Below are 21403 nucleotides of genomic sequence, written 5' to 3'. Positions count from 1 at the left end.
TTTACTACCGGTTCTATAGAACCGTTCCGAACCGGGGGCAACCCACCACTGGTCTGTCTAGAAAAATAAGTGTTGTTTTTCCTTCATGTAAAATAAAATAGTATAGTTGCTCTGGAAGAGAATTTTTAACTTGTACAATGATATGCAAAAGGCAGCTTGAAAACAGTCCACTCATCTTGGATTGTGATAGCTGATCACTGCGTGTCTCACGGCATTCTGGCTTTAGCTCTGCTCTGTTTGTATCAACTATTATTATTCCATCAATAAGAACTGAGGAATGATGCTTACAGAGATGATTGGCTGGGCTGGAAGACAGAGAAAGCAATTTAACACTGAAATTAATCAAACTCCACACAGGAGATCATCCTTAAGACAGAGCATTACTTCCTTCTCTTCCAAAAGGTGAAATGAAAAAGCAGTATGTCTTTCCCAGTCCAAGTTCTTTCATCAGTGAAAGCAGATCGATCCTTGCAAGAAGAAGCCCTTGCCTCCCACTCCCACTTAAATCTATTAGGAGGAACAAGAATTTAATTACAGAGTACTTTATCAGGAGTTTGAGTTGTGGCCTATGAAACACAACAGAAGAGTCATTGAGTAAGAGAGATTTATAGAAATTTCTGGGTTTCTTTCTCTAAAAAAGAAGCTGAGAAGACACCAAAAGAACAGGATGAAGAGAGGAAAATGGCTTTTTCAGATTTGGGAGTAGAAGTTGGCCACCATATGCCAGGACTGCTTAGAATAACATGAAGAGCACAGCCTGATCAGACTGCCTGCATGTAGTTCAGCATTGTACAACAAATATTCTCAAAGATATGCATGGAGTCTTCATCATATACAGGCAAGACAGATTTTTGCTGGGGATGCTCCAGCCCACAATTCCTATAATGAGTGGGAAATTTTCTAGGTAGTCCAGACAATAAGCACACACAAATGAACTAATCCTACTGTATTGTAAGATTACAATAATAGAATTTTGCAAAACTTCCCTCCTTTATTTTTTTTCAGAAAACTAGGGGGAGGTGTCTTTTCTGAAATACTTCCTACACCCCTTTTCCTTCTGTGGATCGGGATACCTTTGGCATGATGTTTGTCTAGACTACTACTCTTTCTCCTGTCTCCCAGGGTCATTCCTGCAAATGATTACAGGACTTTCATCTCTGTATTTCAGTGGTTAGTTTTCTTTTTATGGTACTCAAATGCCAGGTGATTTAAACTAAGAAGTAATCTGTAAAGGGTGAAAAACCTGCCCTGGATTAAATAAAGCATGTTTCCAGTTGGTCTGGCATGCAAATAATTGCCTCTTTGTCTTCCATTCATTTTCATACAATCCATTTTCCATATCACTTCTAAGTTTTGTTAAAGAGCAACTGAGTTGACTTAAGTTGGAGTGCTTTGTTTTATTTTATTTTTTTAAAATCTCTTTTTTGACTGTTTAGTGCAAAAAATGTGCAGGTGACCACATGAGTTTTTGTATCTGGGTTGCTTCAATCCAGATGGTCAATGATGATGAGAATGACGATGACGGTGATTAATTAAATCCATGGTTTAGGACCTAGGTACTTACAGGACCGCCTTCTGCTGCCGACAACCTCCCACTGGCCAGTACGCTCCCATAGGGTGGGGCTCTCCCCCGGGGTGAGGCATCTCAGTGGGGGCTCCTGCCCTCTGGAACAAGCTGCCCCCGGAGATATGGAGGATCCCGGACTTGCGCACCTTCCACCGTGCCCTGAAGACTTTGTTATTCCAGCAAGCCGGGCTAGCCTAATTTTAACGGTTTTAAATTTTAAATTGGATTTTAATGGGATGTTTTTAATTGTGGGCCAAAGTATTTAATCTGGTTTTAAATTGTTTTTAACTTTTATATTTATGTATTTGATCTTGGCTGTTCACCGCCTGAGTCCTTCGGGAGAAGGACGGTATATAAATATAATTAATAAAATAAATAAAATAATAAATAAATAAATAAATAATTGACACTCAGCTCTCAAGGACTCCAGGAAACTCACAATAATCAAACAAAGAAATTTCAATCAAATCAATAAAATATAAAGATGGCAAGTGCAACAGACCAGATAGAATGAAGTGAGGGGCTTCACTCTCCCTTGCCAAAGACATGGGTGAAGATGCCAGGGGCATTGCTACAGGGAACTACACTTCAGGCATCCTAATACATGACATTGTTTAAATTACCAATGTGTACCAATCCTGGAGTATCAAACTGGCTGCGCAGATGCTGTAGGAGACAGGGAGTTGTTTAAGTAACCACTCTGTATCATGTATAGGCTGGTCCAGGGGTCTCCAACCTTGGCAACTTTACGACTTGTGGACTTCAACTCCCAGAATTCCTCAGCCAGCATTCCTTAGTCAGAGAATTCCTCAGCCAGAATTCCAACTCCCATCAATTCTGGGAGTTGAAGTTCAAGAATTGATGGGAGTTGGAATTCTGGCTGAGGAATTCTCTGGCTGAGGAATGCTGGCTGAGGAATTCTGGGAGTTGAAGTCCACAAGTCGTAAAGTTGCCAAGGTTGGAGACCCCTGTGCTGGTCAATAGAAGGCCTGAACTACCATTGTTCAATTTAACATACTCGCATCAAAGAGGACTTGAGCCTCCCTTGTGATATAGATGCCACCCGAGATGAAAAAAACTTGCTGAAAAGAAAAGTAAAATAGATCACACAGATGATGTTGCAACTTTACAATTTAGGCAAGATAATCTTTTATGCTGGCATTACAGAAAAGATAAGTAGTTTTAGGCTCAAAGCCTAAAGCTTTGGCGGATGGGGGTCATGTATATATTACAACTGTCATGTTCTACAAATACAAACATATGGAGCTCTCCTCCCAAAAAGGCATCTGGAAATGTTTGGCACCATTTTCCACAGCCAGGTCTACATATCTTCTAGCCCTGGTGCCAGCAAGCCAGATGGTCTGAACAGAGCACCGCTAGAGGCACATGCTACATTAATGCTGCGGTGTCTGCATTATTTTTCATATTCCTTCAGTAACAGTTTGTGGTACTTCTTGATTGATAGAGCCCACAGCAACCAAACCTATCTAGCAGCCGCCTCTGTAAATTTACTCTCATTTCTAACTCTGAACAAGTGCGCCCTCTTGAGGCTAAATGCATGACGTTAAGGGATCATCCCTAGCAAGTAAGGCAATGTTTCTGGTAGCTAAATAAGTAGACAGCCATGGGGTTTGGGGCTCCCTTTTCTAATTAGGCTTTGTTCAGCTGTAGTTGTGTTAGCTGTTAGTCAGATATTTTCTCTCTGTATTGCGGGAACCCTCCCATTTGGGATTCTATGAGGTTATTCAACGGACTGAAAGAAAGGATTGTTACGAAGACCTAACCATCATTATGAACAGCTCCTGTTCCATAAATGTACTGCTCAGCATTTCCAGGTTGGCATTATCTGAATATACTGTATTGGATTATAACTTTTCAGTCTGTTAATATAGTTGGAGGGATATAGTCTCAAGAAAGCAGCAGCTGTTTTTGAAAATATGCACACTTTCCTTCTTTCTTTGAACACTTGTTCAGGAAAACAGGCTATCTCAAAGTTAACTTTGCATAGAGTTGCCAGAGTTTTGTGCACTAACTTCAGAGAGAGCACAAAATACTTCGAAAGACTGTTGTATGATTTTAAAACTAACAGAGAAATACAGAGAGAGAGATACAGAGAGAGGGGGGAGAGGGGGAGAGAGAGACATAGAGAAAGATACAGAGAGAGAGGGAAAGAAACAGAGACATACAGAGAGAGGGGAGAGAGGGGGAGGGAGAGACATAGAGAGATACAGAGAGGGGGAGAGAGGGAGGGAGGGAGGGAGAGAGAGAGAGGGAGGGAGGAAGGGAGGGAGAGACATAGAGAGATACAGAGAGGGGGAGAGAGGGAGGGAGGGAGGGAGGGAGAGAGAGGGAGGGAGGGAGGGAGGGAGAGAGAGGGAGAGAGAGAGAGAGAGAGAGAGAGAGAGAGAGAGAGAGAGAGAGAGGGATGTCAAAGGGGTTTTTTGGTTCCCGGTATTTTTTAACAACCGGTTCTCTGCCCTATTGACCGGCTGGGTAGGCATGGCTAGGGGTCATGTGACTGAGTGGGAGTGAGTGACGTCAAATTGGCCATGCCCACCCAGGTTTTGTGGCTCCCGGTGTTTTCTTTTCTGTGGGAAATGGGTCCAAATGGCTCTTTGAGTGTTTAATGTTGCAGACCCCTGGTGTAGGTTTATAAAAGGACTAAAATGGAAGTCAGAAAGTATGAAGCTGTGTCTTCCAAATTGTAGGTATGCCCTATAACTTAAACCCCACATATATTGCTATGGAAATGATTTCTTTTCAATGGATTGCATCAGGAGCTGCACAAGTGCAATGAGATTTAAGGGACTTGTAGTCAAACCAATTAATTTCCCAAAAGTTTGTGCTGGCTAGATGCTCTAGTTGACAATCTTACATTGGAGTTGCAATGTGTAATTTTATCACACTGACTGCCATAAGAAGGTTGTTATAAGTCACACCATTAATGTTAATTCAAAAGTTAACATTTCATGTCAAAAGCAAATCAAACAGTTTATGGAATGTACAGTATATGATTAATTTCTAACCAGTACAATTCTAAGTTTAGCATGGAAACCAGATGATAGACAATCCACATACTTCTTATTAGCGGTTCTTCCCAGTCTTATCCAATATCTGAAACTCAGGTCTCTCTTCCTTAAAAGATTGCTGTCATGATGTATTGTAGGTGTCATGATGGAACCTGGTGATGTCATAAACCACGCACAATCCATCTAACCTTTCCTATTTAAGGATCTGTGGAAGGTCAGGGCCTAGACTGAATCTGGATCCCTGGGAATTCAAGAAGAAGAAATGAAGTATTTAGAGCTGGTAACAACAAGAAACATGGTATCTGCTGCTACAGGAGCTGGGGCTATTTTCCTGGTGGCCAAGACCATCATGGAAGGGATCAAGAGTCCTCCTCATAATCCAGAGCCTCTTCCCTTAGCCAGTGAGTAATATGGATTCAGGGAGATGTCAATGTATTTTGCTCCGTTTCAGAAGTGCTTGTGATAAACAGTTATTTATCTATATGGCAGTTTCTCTGAAGACTTGGTTTAACAGTCAGCTACCAACCAATTGCACCTGTGGCTGTGCTTCAAATAAATAGTATCAAACTTTGCCAAGCCATATGAAGTGTGATACCATGTGCTATGAATCTGACATAAAATTGATTTTTGGATTATTTACCAAAAATTGACTCAATTTAGGCCTTTCCCTTTCCCTATACAGGTAGTCCTCGACTTATGACTACAACTGAGCCCAAAATTTGTGTTCTTAAAGTGAGACATTTGTTAAGTGAGTTTTGTCCCATTTCACGACCTTTCTTGCCACAGTTGTTAAGTGAATCACTGCAGTTGATACGTTAGTAACCCGGTTGTTAAGTGAATCTGGCTTCCCCATTGACTTTGCTTATCAGAAGGTCGCAAAAGGTGATATACGTGACCTTGGGACATAGCAACAGTCATAAATATGAACCAGTTGCCAAGAAACTGAATTTTGATCATATCATCATGGGGATGTTGCAAAGGTCATAACTGTGAAAAATGGCCATAAGTTGCTTTTTTCAGTGCCATTGTAACTTTGAACGGTCACTAAATGAACTGTCGTAAATCGAGGACTACCTGTACTGAAGCTGATGATTTACTATCTGAATCACATCTATACCAGTTTTTCTCAATGTAATTCATCCCAGATGTATTTAACTATAACCATCTCCAGATAGCCCATGATCAATATCCATGTGTCAGGGACAAAAAATCAGGGACCAGGGATATTCAAATGAGTACAAGTTTTTTCTATGCTACCTCTAAATAAGAATCTGAACTATTAATGGTCAAGGCAAATTGGTGGCAGAGAAAAGTCAATGGAATTCAAGGAGGGCTGGACTTAGATCCCTTGTGGACGACGTGAAGGGACTCCAAACTAATGATGTATTTGACCCTTCCTCAAGCTCAGGCTGATCATTTCCTACACTCCTTTTTGGAATTGCAGTCCAATCCATCTGAATACTGCCAGATTGGACAGAGAACATTAATATATACAACCTCTAAAAGAGAGCAATGTGGTTTCTTTTATAGCAATGATTCTCTCTCAGGTTATGTATTACATTAGGGCATGGTCTAGTACTGTGATGGCGAACCAATGGCACGCATGCCACAGGTGGCACATGGAGGTATATTGGTGGGCACGCGAGCATTGCCCTAGCTCAGCTCCAGCGTGCATGTGTGTGCCGGCCAGCTGATTTTCGGGCCTTCTGGGCCCACCGGAAGTCGGGAAACAGGTCATTTCCTGCCTCCAGAGGGCCTCTGGAAGGTGGGGAAAGCTGTTTTTGCCCTTCCCAGACTCCATGAAAGCCTCTAGAGCCTGGGGAGGGTGAAGAAACGGGCCTACCAGACCCACCAATAACTGTTTTGCCGTCGCGTGCTAAAAGCGGGGGGAACGTTGAACTATGGGTGTGGGCACGCATGCATGCGACCCCCCCCCCCCCGCACAACCCCCACTTTTGGCACGCGATGGCACAAAGGTTAGCCATCACTGGTCTAGTAGTTCCTCATATTCTGTTGCCTAAACAACACTAGTTCAGGTCATACATAGAGCAATGTTAGAATCATGGGTTAGAAACTATTCTTCATGACATGGAAACATAACTAATTGTTGTTTATTTAATAAACTCTGTTTAAGATGCTTCAGCATTTTGTGTGAACTCAGTGTTGATTTTATCTTAGTTCTGCCCATCACTCTAAATGAATCTGCTTTGTTCTGCTGCTTAGAAATTATGCAGTCCAACATGTTGGGAGGACACCAGGTTGGAGAAAGCTGATCAAAGTATATCACCAGTTTTACTGAGTCTCATCTATATTCCATTCAGTTCCACTTAAGTTCCCTGATCACTTCTCATTTTTGTCTTCCTCCTACTCTCCTCCCCTTTTCACTCTTAGAACTTGCTTTAGCTCACCAGAGTAAAGCTGAGGTGGATTCTGGAGAACTCAGAGGACTTTTGCTGTCTCTCAATCCAAAGCTAGATGCTTACTCTAAGAATATGATACTCCATGGAATCACCCGTTGTGTTTATCTATTGGAATCAGAGGTGAGAGTCCAGAATGATAAGGGTATAATACAATGATGGAAGACTGAGCCAATTGGTAGGGTTTTTTTTTAACTGACATAGTTAAGCATAATTAGGCAGAACATTATTTATTGTTTGCTGCATGAACTCCCTACTTCTTGAACTCCATACTTCAAGAAATTTATTTCACAGCTATCATACTATCATAATTAAAAAATAAATTTAGTTGGCAAGCTTCAGACTTCTGTTCCTTAATTTGTTTGACTCTTCTCATCTTTCCTATTACCTATCTCCTTATCTTTTTATGATTATAACTTGGTTGCTTATATCTTGCGATTTATAGTGTTTATTTAGTAGCCTAGTATGATTTATGTTGATTGCTTATTTAGTATCCTATGACTATCATGAAGTGTTGTATCTTAAGATTTACTATGAATGTTTGGAAACCAGAATAGCTGGTTAAATAAATAGGTAATAAGAAATAAATAACTGGTTACTTCACATATTTTAAAATTTTAAAAAATCGGGTCATTATTTGAATGTGAAAAGTTACGAAGTATTAAATGGAATTGAATATACTTTCATACGCTTTGATTTAACTTAGCAATACATGTATTTATACACACACTAATTCTGATTTTTTTCCCAGGCTTCTGCATGTACTTATGAGGATATTAAACTTGTGGCCTCATTCCTGGATGATTTGGATATGGGTGTCAAGATTCAGACAATGCATGCTCTCAAGGCTTTTGCTGGCATCTGGAAATTTAGAATCAGAATTCAGGTGATCATTTATATAGTACTGTATGTCCATGCTAGACACCTACATATATCAGTATCAATTCACATGTGAATGATTGTCATTTGATATTATGGTCATTGTCATCTATAAGCTTAGAGCTACACCTGTGAATTTTCTCCAAAGATAAGCATACAAAATACAGAAGAGCTGTGAACTTGCTGGCCACAAAATTTGATCAATGACGGTGTTTTCATTAAAAACAACTAAAATAATCACTATCTATTTATCAGTTCATTTGTAGGAAATGCAGGAAGCCAGCACTATTTGAAAGTTGTTGGCTGAGAATACCTGTAAGAACCATTCCATAAAGAGAAAGAATCTCTTTCTCACTTCAATGGTATCAAAGTCATTTGTAATGGATATAACATCAAAAGCATCAATTAGGAGACCCACAAGGTAGTTGTGAAAGAAACCATGGACATATTTGAAAATACTGGTTATTCTCCCCCACATGTCTCTTCCATACCTGTAATATGATTGCTAACAGGGGTGAAATCCAGCAGGTTCTGACAGGTTCTGGAGAACCGGTAGCGGAAATTTGGCCCCAGAGTGGGGTGGGAATGAAGATTTTGCAATATCCTTCCCCCTGGAGTGGGGTGGGAATGGAGATTTTGCAGTATCCTTCCCTTGTCATGCCCATCAAGCCACACCACACCTACCAAGCCACGCCCACAGAAAAGGTAGTAAAAAAATTTGGATTTCACCACTGTTTGCTAACCATAATGAATCAGTCTTTCCTTACTATGGAAGAAGATCCCACTTGCTATTCAGCCCCTGGTTAGATGTGTCTTCTACACCAAAGCTGTCAAACTCCCAGCGTGCGTCATGTGCTGGCCACGCCCACACCCAGTTTAGCAAAGGAGAAAAAAGTTCCAATACATCACATGATGCCACTGTGATGACGTGAGTTTGACACTCCTGTTCTACACTATATACTGTAATACTAGGGTGTACAGTTTGCAGTGGATTTAGTTTAAATGCATTAAAAATCAAAACAAAGCATTTAGCATACGAGTGACATAACTTTTTTTTTACTAAATATGTCTAATACAAGAAACATTTAGAAAGAGACATTTCCAACTGTAATTAATCTGGCAACAAATAGGTTATGTACAGTATGGGAAGTTTGATTCTTTTTTTCAGCTATTAAATTATGTTTTGAACTCTCAGAAAAATACAGAGTTTTTTTCCCCACAGCAAAAGCAGGACATGCAGGATATCCTTAGGAAATTGAAAATTGATCAATGTTCATAATATATTTGGAATACAAATAAAATGTTCATGGGCCAATGACTTAGCAACAAATAAATTGCTGGGGGGTGGAAGGGGAGGGAGGGATGTTTGTTTATCTCCCGGAAAAAAAACTATCCAAATTTTCCAAAGGGATAGGCTAGTTGCTGCATGAAGAATAAATCATAGAAAGCTGCATGATTTTAATCTGCATAATCAGTAGTTAGGCATAACATAAAGTACTCTATCACCAGAAATTAGTCCCAACAAGAAATGTCAAATTGGTTTTGATTTCAACCTTACAATTTGCAATTAATGAACCCTGCCCTTTATTAATTGAGCTCACAAGTACAACTAGAAAAATATTACATCAATAAATCATACACAAAACACTTCTCTAAATCTTGGAATCTCTTCCTCTTTCAACTGGATGGGACTGTTAGATTCATCATCTGGTCTGCTTAAGATTTATTCATGATAAATCCAGCTATGATCCTTGGTCACTACAGCAATGACACTGAGAGAAGAGATCTACCATAGCTTTCTTGGGGCAAGTTATAAGATGCTTTATGTATAAATGTGCCAGAGTAATGCACTGGTTTAACCACTGGCTGATATTGGAATGAGAGCCCCATTTTTGTTGATCTGGTTTATAGGTGACAAATATTTTTTTTTTGCCAAAACCTTAGTGTTTTTTTGTGTCCCACAAATATCAAACTTGGTGACAGCTAGAAAATGACAGCTGTAGGTGCACTGTGGTTTACCCTGCACAGCTATTGTCTTTGCAGCTTCTCTCAAGAACAGGAAGTCCTGTACCGTCCTAATACCCTGCATATTTTCAGAGTCTGCAAGAGTTTGTAAGTTGTTTACTAATGCCATTTATTTTACATGGTCTTGGCATTTTTGTTTCCTTTCTGGCTCAATGGAGACACTGGTGCTGCACTTAAATTGTGGGAAAACACTGCTATTAATGTCCCTTCAAGGAGCTCTTGGGTTCTCCAAAGAAATCACTCCTTTCCTTTCATCACCCAACTATAAGGAGGAATAGATGATGTTGCAAGATGAGTTGCTACATTCCTCCTGTGGGATTCCATCTCTTTTTCCCTTCTTTTTCTAAACTCAACTTCAGAAGCTGGTGTTAGAAGGATACTATTCTTCTCTAGAAGGTGAAACCAAGAGTGGAAAACATGTTTCCTCCCAAAGGGACAAAAAATAAATTCCTTTTCTTGGCTTGTTTCTCACCTGAAATTAAACTATTCCTCTGATACTCTCTGGTGCTCAAGAATTGTTCTGTTTATATTTTATCTAACACTCACCTGGAATAGTAAATAATTATTAAGCAATGAAACAATTCCAAGAATAAGATTTATTATAGGACTGCACAGCTACTATAATGCACTCAAAATGAATCATCCAGTATGTTTATGCTTTTTTTTGATTTTGGAAAAGAAAACTCTTTTTAAAAAAACAAAAACCATTATTTATAGTAAAATATTAGTGCTTTAATGATTTAACAAAAACTGAAAGCATCAGTTCTTATACAAATGGTGTTTGCAATGATACATAGTAAGAAATATATAACCTGAGGCTCACTATCAGTGTATGCAGCATCCTCAGAGAGCTCTAAATGTTATCAAATTGTAATTATTAATCTGATTGAAGGGGGAAATTATGAAATGCATGACTTGAGGGTAATCATATTAACTGTATTTAATTAGAATGTAAGTGAAATGAATCCAGTTTTATTTTTTTGTTCTGATCTCGCTCACTACTTTTTGCAATGCAGCCTCTGGCTCAGCACTTAAAGGCTACTTGTAGCACACCTCTGAAACAAAGGATTTCTGCCCTATTACTCACAAATATAAAAAAAAAAAATGCTGTTTGGTCTTTGCAGGAATTCATGCCCAAGATTCTTGAAATGATCACTGAATTCTGGGACACCGATATACATGTTGCTGGACTGAGATTACTGAATGGATTGCCATGGCCAAGTCACATGCAACCTCTCCTGAAAAAGCTCTTGCCCACTTTAATGGACATTCTGCAGATGGGGACCAATTTGGCTCAGGTACTTTGGTTCCTGGACTGTCCAATATGCTCTACTCCAGGGATGTCAAATTTGATTTCATTGAGGGCCGCATCAGGGTTGTGTTTGACCTCGGGGGGACAGGGGGACGACTTGGGTAGGCATGGCCAGAGTGGGCATGGCCAGCTTGACATAACTCATGTGGGGGCATTTCTGCTGGCCCGAGCATTCTGCCAGCAAAAACGGGCTCCTGAACGCCATTATCAGCTGCGACGGCCTCCTGCCGCCCTCTGCCAGTAAAAATGGAGCTGGGGGGGGGGCACGTGCAGCCCTCCGAGCTCCATTTTCACTGGCAGAGGGCGGCAGGAGCTGATAACGGAGCCTGCCCTCGTGGAGCTGATAACGGAGCCTGCCATATGCGGCCCTCCCAAGCTCCATTTTTGCTGGCAGACGCATGGGCCAGTCCTTTGCTATTTCTAGGGTGGCCCCATGGGCCAGATCTAAGCATCCCACAGGCCGGATCCAGCCCCTGGACCTTGGGTTTGACATCCCTGCTCTACTCTAAGCCCAAACTCCTAATATCATCAGCTTTTGGGGGGCCATAATGAAGAAGCCATGGTGTACATAAGCACCCCTACCTTTACTGATTATATGGTCTGAAAGTTTTTGTGGTTTTTTTTCAGGTGCAGATTCTAAAATTCCTTAGCACATTAGCCCAGAAGGAGGAACTGTTATTTGATATCATGAATTGCCAGGTAAAGATTTCCTCCCTGCCTCCACAGGGATATTTGGGAGAGGAAGTAAAATACTCAAGATCAAAAGTAGATTTTAAGGAGTTATTTAATCAAACAGACAGAAATAAATATGTAAATGGAAGGTACCCTAATGTGTGTCTTCCAAACATGCCGACATTGCAATTCCCATTGCAATCTGCACATTCTAGGGATTGCATCCCAACACGGAGTATGTCAGATGTCAGAAAACAAAATACATCTTTCCTGTCATGAGATAATTTCTTATAAAAGAATCTGAAGTCTGTTACCCTCAAAAGATGAAATCAATTAGCCAGCAGGACATGAACAGTCTGTTAGATACTTATTTTATCTTTTTCTTTAAGGTTTACATTTCATGACGTTTCCTTTTTTTAAGGTGCATCCAGAATTCCTCAGCCTACTCCAACCTTCCCAGCTGGGAAGCCTGCTCTTTGAGCTGCTCGTGCTCGTGGAACGGCTCTGTGAGGGTCGCCTGACTCCCCATTACCAATCAGGGCACTGGCAATACAATGAGTTGTCACTCCATGAGGTCCTTTTTGGAATCAATTCTCGGCTAGCTGATTGTCTTCTCTCCCTCATCATTCATCCCGAGGAAGAAGTGCAGATTCAAGCCTGCAGAGTTATTCTGAAACTGCAATTAAATGAGGAGGGGGAAATGGCTGGTATCCAGAGCACCAATTCTTCTTTAAGCAAATTCTTCTGTGAGATCAACATTGACGGCCCCAATGCTGAATCTATCTATTAGATCCTTGCAGAATTTAACACAGAATTAAATTATCTTTAGAAATATAGAATGAAAATAATTATTTTGAAAAGATAAAATCTTTTAAATTGGAAAGTGTATATAGGAGAAAAGCAGGTTGATATTCAGTCAAGGGGCCAAACAATCCTAGTGGCCTTGCACCAGTAAAAGCAGAAAAACTCTTCCTCAATAGTAATATCCCAGAACAGAGCAATATTGACAGCATCCCTTAAGGAGGTCCAACTGGTAGAACCAAGAAGGGCCTTCTCTGTGGTAGCTCCCTCCCTGTGGAACATCATCCTTGCAGAAATAAAATTGGTCCTCACCTTGACACTCTTTCAAAAGGCCCTGAAGACCTGGTTTTGCCATTGGGCCTGGAGACCTCATGGTGGTTGATTTAATTGTTCTTGCCAGGGGGATGAGGGTTTATTGGATGTTGTATTGGGGTTTTTGTAAGACCTGGAATCACTGTGAATCGGGTGGTCGCATAAATTGCCTTAATAAATAAATAAATATGACCTCCAGCATAAAAACATAATCAGCGTAAACCAATCACAGACACGTATTCCTATGACTGAGAGTCAAAGAAAATGTAAAGCTACTCTAAAGCTACTCAAGATGCAAACATGGAATTTCCCTGTCCCACCATTTATATAACATATAGCATGGGTGTCAAACTCCTGCTATATGTTATAGTCACGGCAATGTCACTTGATGTATCGGAACTTTTTCCCCCTTCGCTAAACCAGGCGTGGGTGTGGCCAGCACATGACGCATCCAGCTCATGGGCCACAAGTTTGACAGCCCTGCCATATAGTATAATCCATCCAGGCGGAGGATGACCTGGTGTTTTCACTGCATGAATTAATGAAGGACAAATAGGAATAAAGCAACTAGAAGTTCTCATACTTTTAACACTTAACACTTATATTCGTCCCAGCCCATGCATATTTCCTTTGGATTGAAAAACAGAAATGGAAGAACAAGCAGCATAATACAAGATCTGAAAATTCCTGTAGTTGGAGGTTTGCATATAGAATACAGTAAAAACATGAACCTCCTGCTCAAAGGCCGCCTCTTTCATAATCTTCCAAACTGATATGGACAGAAAGAATAAAGATTAGTCCTAATCCAAGATTTTTAACAAGATACTTGTCTTTCCTCCCTAATATATTCCATCTTGAAACAGTCCAATGTAGACTTTGTGTATTAACTTCTGATAAATTAAAATACTCATGGGGCAAAGTAAGTTCTTTGAGTTGACCTCTTCAGAAATCCGTATGCATTATGTTTATAAATTTAGCATATAACTGCCCTTTTTGTGCCTCAACTATCAGTGATGTTCCTATTTTTGGCTATTTCACTGGCAAAGTTGCTTTGACATGCAGATATTTTAGTGTGGAAGTGCATCAACATATCTATAGAGTTACACGTTTTGTTTGTGCTTGGGGGGGTGTCACTTTTCCACACCCCTGTGGTTTTCTAGACAATGTATCTGGAAACAGGAAAGGCTTGTGGTGTTTTCAAGAGCAGCTATTCAGAAATCTTCTAAATACATTGACAAATCATTTCATTTCAGAGTCCATCTCAGGCAAGAAATTTCCTCTGCTAAAATAGTCCAATCAGATATTTTACATTAGAACATTTATTTCTCAGAGAGAAAATATAGTTTCAGACAGTCAGATTATAGTAGGTAAAATTAGCATTTTTCTTTACAAGCATAGATTTTATTACCTCTTATTTCATCTGATATAAACAGTTCTAGAAAGCAAATAAACTCACTTTCTACAATAAATAGAGCCATCTGTGCTTTACAGCAGACTGACAAGTCACGTTTAGGTCCCATAGCAACAGCAGGATATTAGCCAATTCAAAACCTTAAATTGTAATTTTTTTAAAAAAAAATGGAAGAAATTAAAATGCAAGATCTTAAAACAGTTAAACATAAACCACAAGTCCACAGCCAGGCTACAATCTGGGAAAATGTATGTTTCTTTAAATTAATTATATTGTATGCATACAAAAGACCCAGCAACACAACTGAGGACTTAAAGATTAATAATTGGCCTGAATAATTTAGAACAGTAGTTTACAATTATGTACAAAAGTTCCTTCTGTAACCACACTCTTGAGATATTAACTATTTTTTTTTAAAAAAGATTCCTATTCATGTTCTGTATGTTACAGATATTTCCAATATCGTGTGGTTTTATGTCCCAATGTATTAAGATGTGGTTCTTGAAAAAAAGACCACATAGAAATGGCAGTGATTTTCTCACAATAACATTTGTCCCACAATCTCTTAATAAGAAAATAACAACAATAATAAAGTTAAAAAGGGAGGGGGGGGACAATGATTTTCAAATTACAATCTTGCTCTGTACCTTTGGTTTGAAATTCTTAAAGAAAAAAAAAACTTCACAAAATCAAACGTTACCTATGAAATGCACTGTCAACTTGCAAGGTTCAGCTCTTCCTCTTTTTGTAGCATATGCAAGTTGGAAAAAAAAATAAGTTTCTCCAAGGGGTTGTGCTCTATTTTTAACAGATCCCAATAACGGAAGCTCAGAGAGCATGAAAGCAAGCAAATACTGAAGTGTTTATGGGGTGGCCAAGAGTGACGGTAGGGAATTCCGGTGAATAAGATGACAAACACATTCCAATTTAATTCTCATTTCTTCGGGTAAAGGGGAACCATGGTTCTACATGATTGCCCTAGTCCAGAGCTGCATATGTCAAAGTACATATGGCACTCTATATAAGCAGATACTTACTACTGAAAGCTGGAAAAAGCTCTAAATGTGCAATGTGATGCTTAATGGCCCAAACCTAAATAGGGTGATGCATATAAGGAAGAAATTTTTTATGCATGTTCCCTTGTAAATAAACAAGAGGCTGCTTTCATGCCTAGAAATCCTACAAAATGGACAGGATGCTGTGATTTTCTGAAGAACAGACATGACAAGTGGGACAAGGCTTCAATGTCATTGTTCATGAACAGGGGCAATGTGGGGGGGGGGAAATGTTTTCGATACCATAAAGATTGCTTTTTCCTCATTTCACAATAAACCTTCATATCTAGCAACAACATTCTAGCAGCATAAGTATTTGTAAAATAACATTTAAAATATTACTTTATCAATTTTCAGAAGTATACGAATCTGAAATTGAAATGTAAAAATCACAGAAAATATCTCCCAAGGGGTTTCTTCATATTTAAAGCTCTGTGAATGTGAGCATGAGGCAAAATCAGGAAAGGGGCATTACCCCAAAATATTCTATCTTTCTTTTTTTAATTGTAATCTCTAACATAAAAACATATACAAATTTAGAGACTTCTACACAGGGTTGCAAATATAATTGCATGGGGAAGGGGACCAGTGTTTTTCAAAAATAACTTGAAAATATATGGTGAATATTAGTGAACATTTGGCACCCGAGAGTCATCAAAAAGACCCTCAATTCATAACAGAAGCAATAAGCTCCACAGCTGCTTCAGGACTAGCTGAAGTTTAAAAACTCAAGAGTCTGGTAGGGCTTCTTGTCCAATCAGCAAATTATCTAAGATTCTGCCAGGGTTGCAGCATTAGAGTGTAGCTGCTCCTGACATCTTCTTACTAGGTCAGGCTGCTACATCACTTCTTTCACTCCTGGATCCTTTGGGAAACATGTTCAGAAAGAAACCAGGCAGACTTTTTGGCACATATCAAGTATGTAACATGAACTTTTCCTACTGTTAGAAATACCCTGTCTCTACTAAGAATGCAAATGTGGCAATTACATCTTCTTGCAGGCAGGAAAATCCCATATTCCTCAGGTCATAGTTGATCTACTTTGCCTGTAGATGCAGACCTTACTTCCTACAGGATGGGTAGAGCAAATTTCCTACAGATAATTGGGTGTGACGAAAGGATGGTCTCCCCGAACACGGCTCATATGAATCATTGCACGATCATATGCAACCTGGACAGACTTGCGGATACTGGTTTTCCGTCCTTCCAGCATCTTGAGTTTATCCACAGTGTCATCTACTCCAAGAGGAAGAACTTTTTCTCGCGGAAGCCACTGCCTACAGAGAGAAAGAGAAAGAGAGAGAGAGACAGAGGGGGGAGAGAGAGGGGGGGGGAGAGAGAGAGAGAGGGAGGGAGGGAGAGAGAGAGAGGGGGGGGGAGAGAAAATGTTATTATGGAGACAATGAAGAAATCAAGAGCATTAAAAATTGTACAAATCAACCCTTCTATGACTTTTAAATCTTCAGGTTGCACTAATGCCTGATAAAGAGTTAGTAAATGTAAATGCAAAAATAAGCTAGAGTGCTTAGTGGAGTTACAAACAGAAGACATACTTATGATTCACTAGAAGAAGAATGAGTTCTTGGCTTGCTACTCAGTTAAATAGACCGAAACTTCCCTCAATCATCAAACAAGCTTGCTACATTAATTAAAATAAATACTTGATAGTCGATTGTCCAAAGAAAATAAGTTATTTGCCTTCATTGGCTTATTTTACTCACCATGTCCTCTTGTTGTCAAAGAAAAGGACAAGGAAAAGTTTTTCTCCAGCTTCCGCTTGCTTCTGCTCACCTAATTTTAGCACTTCCAGAGGGGGGACAGGGATTGGGACTCCATTGTGAAGGAGGCCCTCTTGCGGCATTTCAGGATCAATGATCTAAAAGCAAAGAGCAAAACACAGTGGTGATTTAACACAAGTCACAAAAATTTAGCTCATAGTCCTTTGTTGTAAAATCCCAGGATGCTTGAAACAAGAAGCTTAGATGGCATCTAGGTTTTGGTGGTAACATGGGCATTTTGTTTTGGCGAGCAAATCTTAAATATTTTTGCACAAATTAGACCAGCGTTTGTTTACTGCTTAAAGGGGGAGAATGTATTTCTCTAAGAACATATTTCAAAATTCTTGGCGCCAGCATAAAAAACAGATTAACCCTGATAATCCCTCTCTTGTACCATGAAAGCAATTTATTGAAATTGTTGTATAAAATATCATTCGTACACACATATATATGAAGCGCTTATGTATATAAAATTTTGTTGTAATAATTTATTTTATATTTTCATTTTCACATGGAACAAGGCACACTTTTACATACCCTGAATCTAATATCTTAGATTTCTGAGATTAAATCATGGAATTTAACTGGATCTGGGAACTCACTTGAAAGTATTAGCATTTATTAAGTATTAGCATTAAAACATGGAATGAAGTTAAAAAAGACATATTAATATGGGAGAAATTACAATTGTTAGGGAGAATTTCTGTGATAAAAATGAATGACTTGTGTAGAATGATGTTTTTGTTTTAGATAATATCCGCTTTGACAACTAATGCACCATTTTAAACAATGGCAAAAGGATATACCGTATTTTTCTGAGTATAAGACATACCTTTTCCCCCCCTAAAAGGGGGTGAAAATTTAGGTGCGTCTTATACACCGAATGTAGCCCTGCCTACCCACTGGCCCCTACCCTTTGGCCTGTGCCTTGCAGCAGTCACCTCCTTGCAAGCAAATAGCAAGAAAAAATAGCTCCTTTCAGCTTTAGCATAGACTAATTAGCACAAGTTGATTAGATCAGCCTCCCGACTCTCAGCTGATTTGCTCTCAGCTGTTTTGCAGGGCTCTGCTGCTTGCTGCAAAGATTGCTGGAGCAGATATTTTTTTCCTTGTGCTAATCAAGCTATGGTGAAAATGAAACTGAAAGTAAACCAGGCTGTTTGCTGTAAGAGGCAAAATTAGGCAGAGGCAGAGGGAGATTACTTTTTTTTCTTTTTCCTCACCAAAAAAGGTAGGTGCAAACAATGGGAAATTTAGGGCAAAAGAGGAGAGTTCAAGATTTTAAACACAAAAGAAAAAAAGGAGAAAGAAAAAGACAAAAATAAAAATGGGAAGGGAGAAAAAGAAAAAGAAATGAAAGATAAAAATGTTATACATATTTAGAATTGAAATATGAATAGTAGTAAGAAATAAATGGGAAATCATGATTGTAAAAATGAAATGAATAATAATTGGAATATTTATCTTTGTATTTTTGAAATCTAGACAATGATAGATTATTTCTTTTAGAAATATGAATAAGTATAAACTGTAACAATTGAAATACCTTTAATGGTATATGATGGTGAAAGTAAAAAGGATTAAATTATAGCTTGGATAACAGCTAGAACATTTTTAAATAGGGAAATTGTAATGATTGAAATATTTTTAATTATATATTGTGATGAAAGTAGAAATAATTAAGTTGTGATTTGGAGGATTATATGGGCAAAACTATGTGGGTTATTGGAAGAGTTTAACATGTGAAAATGAGTAACATAAGAGGGAAAAATTATTTGGTTTATTATTATTGGTAAATATAATTAATTGATTTGTAAGATATTGGATTGCATGGAAATAATTGGAATATTCATGTTCATATATACAAAAAAGATAGTTATATAACTAATTGATTTATATTAAAATGTTGAATTTGTATTAAACAATTGTAATATTACATAATTAACCAATGTGAAGATGGATATAAAAATAGATGACAATGGGAAGGGGTATAATATAGAATAGAAGGGAAAAATTGAATTTGATTAAGATTAGAGATGAGGATGAAGGGTAATATTGGTTTTTAAAAAAAAATAGATGAGGAATAAATATGGCAAAAAGGAAATATAGAAATTGTAATTTCTATATATTTCAATTTAATTGAAATGACTAAACACTGTTTAAATTTGTGAACAAGCCAAATACTCTGTTCAAAGAAAATACATTGTACATTTGTATGTGTGTTTGTCTAAAAAATAAAAAACAACTTAAAAAAAAACAACCAAAAAAGGTAGGTGCATCTTATACTCCGTGCGTCTTATACTCCGAAAAATACGGTATTTAACTTTGTGTGGCAGGGGGGGAAACCAAATGTTAAATATATGGTATTAGAAGATGCAAAAGAGAGTATTGGATTTGTAATTGTATTTTGCAGCATGGCCGCAGCTGAGAAATAGAAGACTTTTGGAGTTAGAAGGACATGACCTGAGATTTGTATTATTTGTTATTTGTAGTACAATAAAATCAAGACTAATGTGGATCTTAAAAATTGTTATGTTAGATATGCCCTGTTGAAAATAAGAAATAGAGTTAAACCCACAGGTTGTGTTCAAAAACACCTTTGTGAATCTGACACAAGCAGCATTTATAAATGAGAAATAATAGGCAAATACTAAAAATTCTTGATGGGCTTTTTGTGCAAAACAGAATAAAATGAATTTATGGTTTATGGTTTTGATGATAGGCAGGGCAGATTAGAGAAAGAGAATCACGATGTAACTTTAGAGAAGTTTACTTAGAGAAGATAGACATTTATAATTATATTTATAACCGCTATAAAGAAGATCAGAAGCCATTTCTTTGTATTCTTTCTTGAACTTTAGCTTTTTTATTTTTCTTTCTTTCTTATTTTATATTAGTTGTATTAGTTTTTATCTTTATCTTTTAAAACATTTAATAAAATTATTTTTTTAAATAAAAAGTATTAGCACTGTATGCTCTCTGTACTTCTTCTCATTTATGGTATTGGAATTTATATAATGTTACATCATCATCTACCTTAAGGCAGATATTATTTCAAATCTACTTTGTGAAAAGCAGAGTAAAATATTATAGAATAAATGAGTTAATCTGGCATTTTGCTGTCATGATCATGTATGTTTTAAAGTAATATTTTAAAATTCTAGAGACTTAGAGAATGAACTATTTAGTAAACATAGAGAGAACTCTAACTCAGAAAAGTTAAAAACAGTAATACATCTTATAAATATTAACTCACAATGTGCTAAAATAATAAGAAACACAAGTTAATTATTAATAATTTAATTTACTATTTATTATTTAAACTCAATATATTTTGAACAGAAAAAACATTAGTTATATATATAAAATGGAGACTTAAGAATATTCAGCTACATATATGATTTTTAAATTGAAGGAGAAAAATAAACAATTCATAAACACAAGTAATAGTTAAACTACCAAACTGAATTCTGAAAATTCAGATCTAGCCCAGATAATCTTAAAATATTTAGAGGCTGTTTGATGTTTCAAAGTAGGTGCACTATTTTGCCTTTTAGCATGAAGTAAATACAAAAATACTTAAAAATACTGAGTGAGACTGTTCTTATGCACAGTTCTTCAATAGAATTAAAAAGAAGTTAACTTCTTTTTCCAAGAAGAAGTACTGCTGGCTTAGCCTTAAATACATACCAGGGCTGGGTAAGAAGGATACCCACGACATTTTGCCCACACAAGCTCCAGAGGTTCTAGGTCAGCGTGTTCCTCAAATGACATCAGCAAGTTTCTTCCTAAGAAGTGATAGTAACAGACAATTTAGAATTATGTTGTGCTGTGCCAAATTCATCAATCGTAACACTGAAGATTCAGTGCTATTGCTATGGAAGCATAGACTGTACACAGACTAGACTGTTCTAGGTCTTACATACTAATTAAAAATAGATATAATAAAACAAAAATTGAACAAAACTAAAAATAGCATATTAGGGAAAGAAGGCAATAACTTATAAATTATCCTACCATTTTCTTCTTGTAAACTGATAAAAGAGTCTATAATAATGGATTTGGTACAAAAGAAATATACTGCAAATTAGGCAGGACAATCCTATTATGTTATGATATGTCCCTACAATGCCAGTGAAACAACT

General features: G+C 37.8%; 2 protein-coding genes across 2 annotated transcripts in view; one reads left to right on the top strand and one right to left on the bottom strand.

Moving 5' to 3' along the window:
* Positions 1-4858: 4858 nt before the first annotated feature.
* On the top strand, positions 4859-12691 carry ARMC12 (armadillo repeat containing 12). Its single transcript, XM_070941463.1, has 6 exons — positions 4859-4997; positions 6988-7136; positions 7765-7899; positions 11042-11215; positions 11857-11928; positions 12323-12691. Exons 1-6 carry the CDS (start codon positions 4859-4861, stop codon positions 12689-12691), a joined length of 1038 nt encoding a protein of 345 aa, XP_070797564.1.
* Positions 12692-14317: 1626 nt separating this feature from the next.
* Positions 14318-21403, bottom strand: part of BRPF3 (bromodomain and PHD finger containing 3) — a 31035-nt gene continuing 23949 nt past the window's right edge. The window contains exons 10-12 of the mRNA XM_070941462.1: positions 20949-21046; positions 17202-17356; positions 14318-16757 (exon numbers count right to left, since the gene is read on the bottom strand). Of these exons, the coding sequence (XP_070797563.1) occupies positions 16574-16757; positions 17202-17356; positions 20949-21046 (437 nt within the window). The 3' untranslated portion in view covers positions 14318-16573. The remainder of the gene's footprint in view (positions 16758-17201; positions 17357-20948; positions 21047-21403) is intronic.

This window comes from Pituophis catenifer, unplaced genomic scaffold, assembly GCF_029215685.1.
Source record: "Pituophis catenifer annectens isolate HBS135680 unplaced genomic scaffold, rPitCat1.0.hap2 SCAF_3, whole genome shotgun sequence".
NCBI lineage: Eukaryota > Metazoa > Chordata > Lepidosauria > Squamata > Colubridae > Pituophis > Pituophis catenifer.
This window is presented reverse-complemented; position numbering and strand designations above follow the sequence as displayed.

Coding starts and splice junctions, on each gene's coding strand:
- ARMC12 (XM_070941463.1), top strand. CDS start 4,859: ATGAAGTATTTAGAGCTGGTAACAACAAGAAACATGGTATCTGCTGCT. Junction 4,998..6,987: donor AGAGCCTCTTCCCTTAGCCA/GTGAGTAATATG, acceptor TTTCACTCTTAG/AACTTGCTTTAGCTCACCAG. Junction 7,137..7,764: donor TTTATCTATTGGAATCAGAG/GTGAGAGTCCAG, acceptor TTTTTTTCCCAG/GCTTCTGCATGTACTTATGA.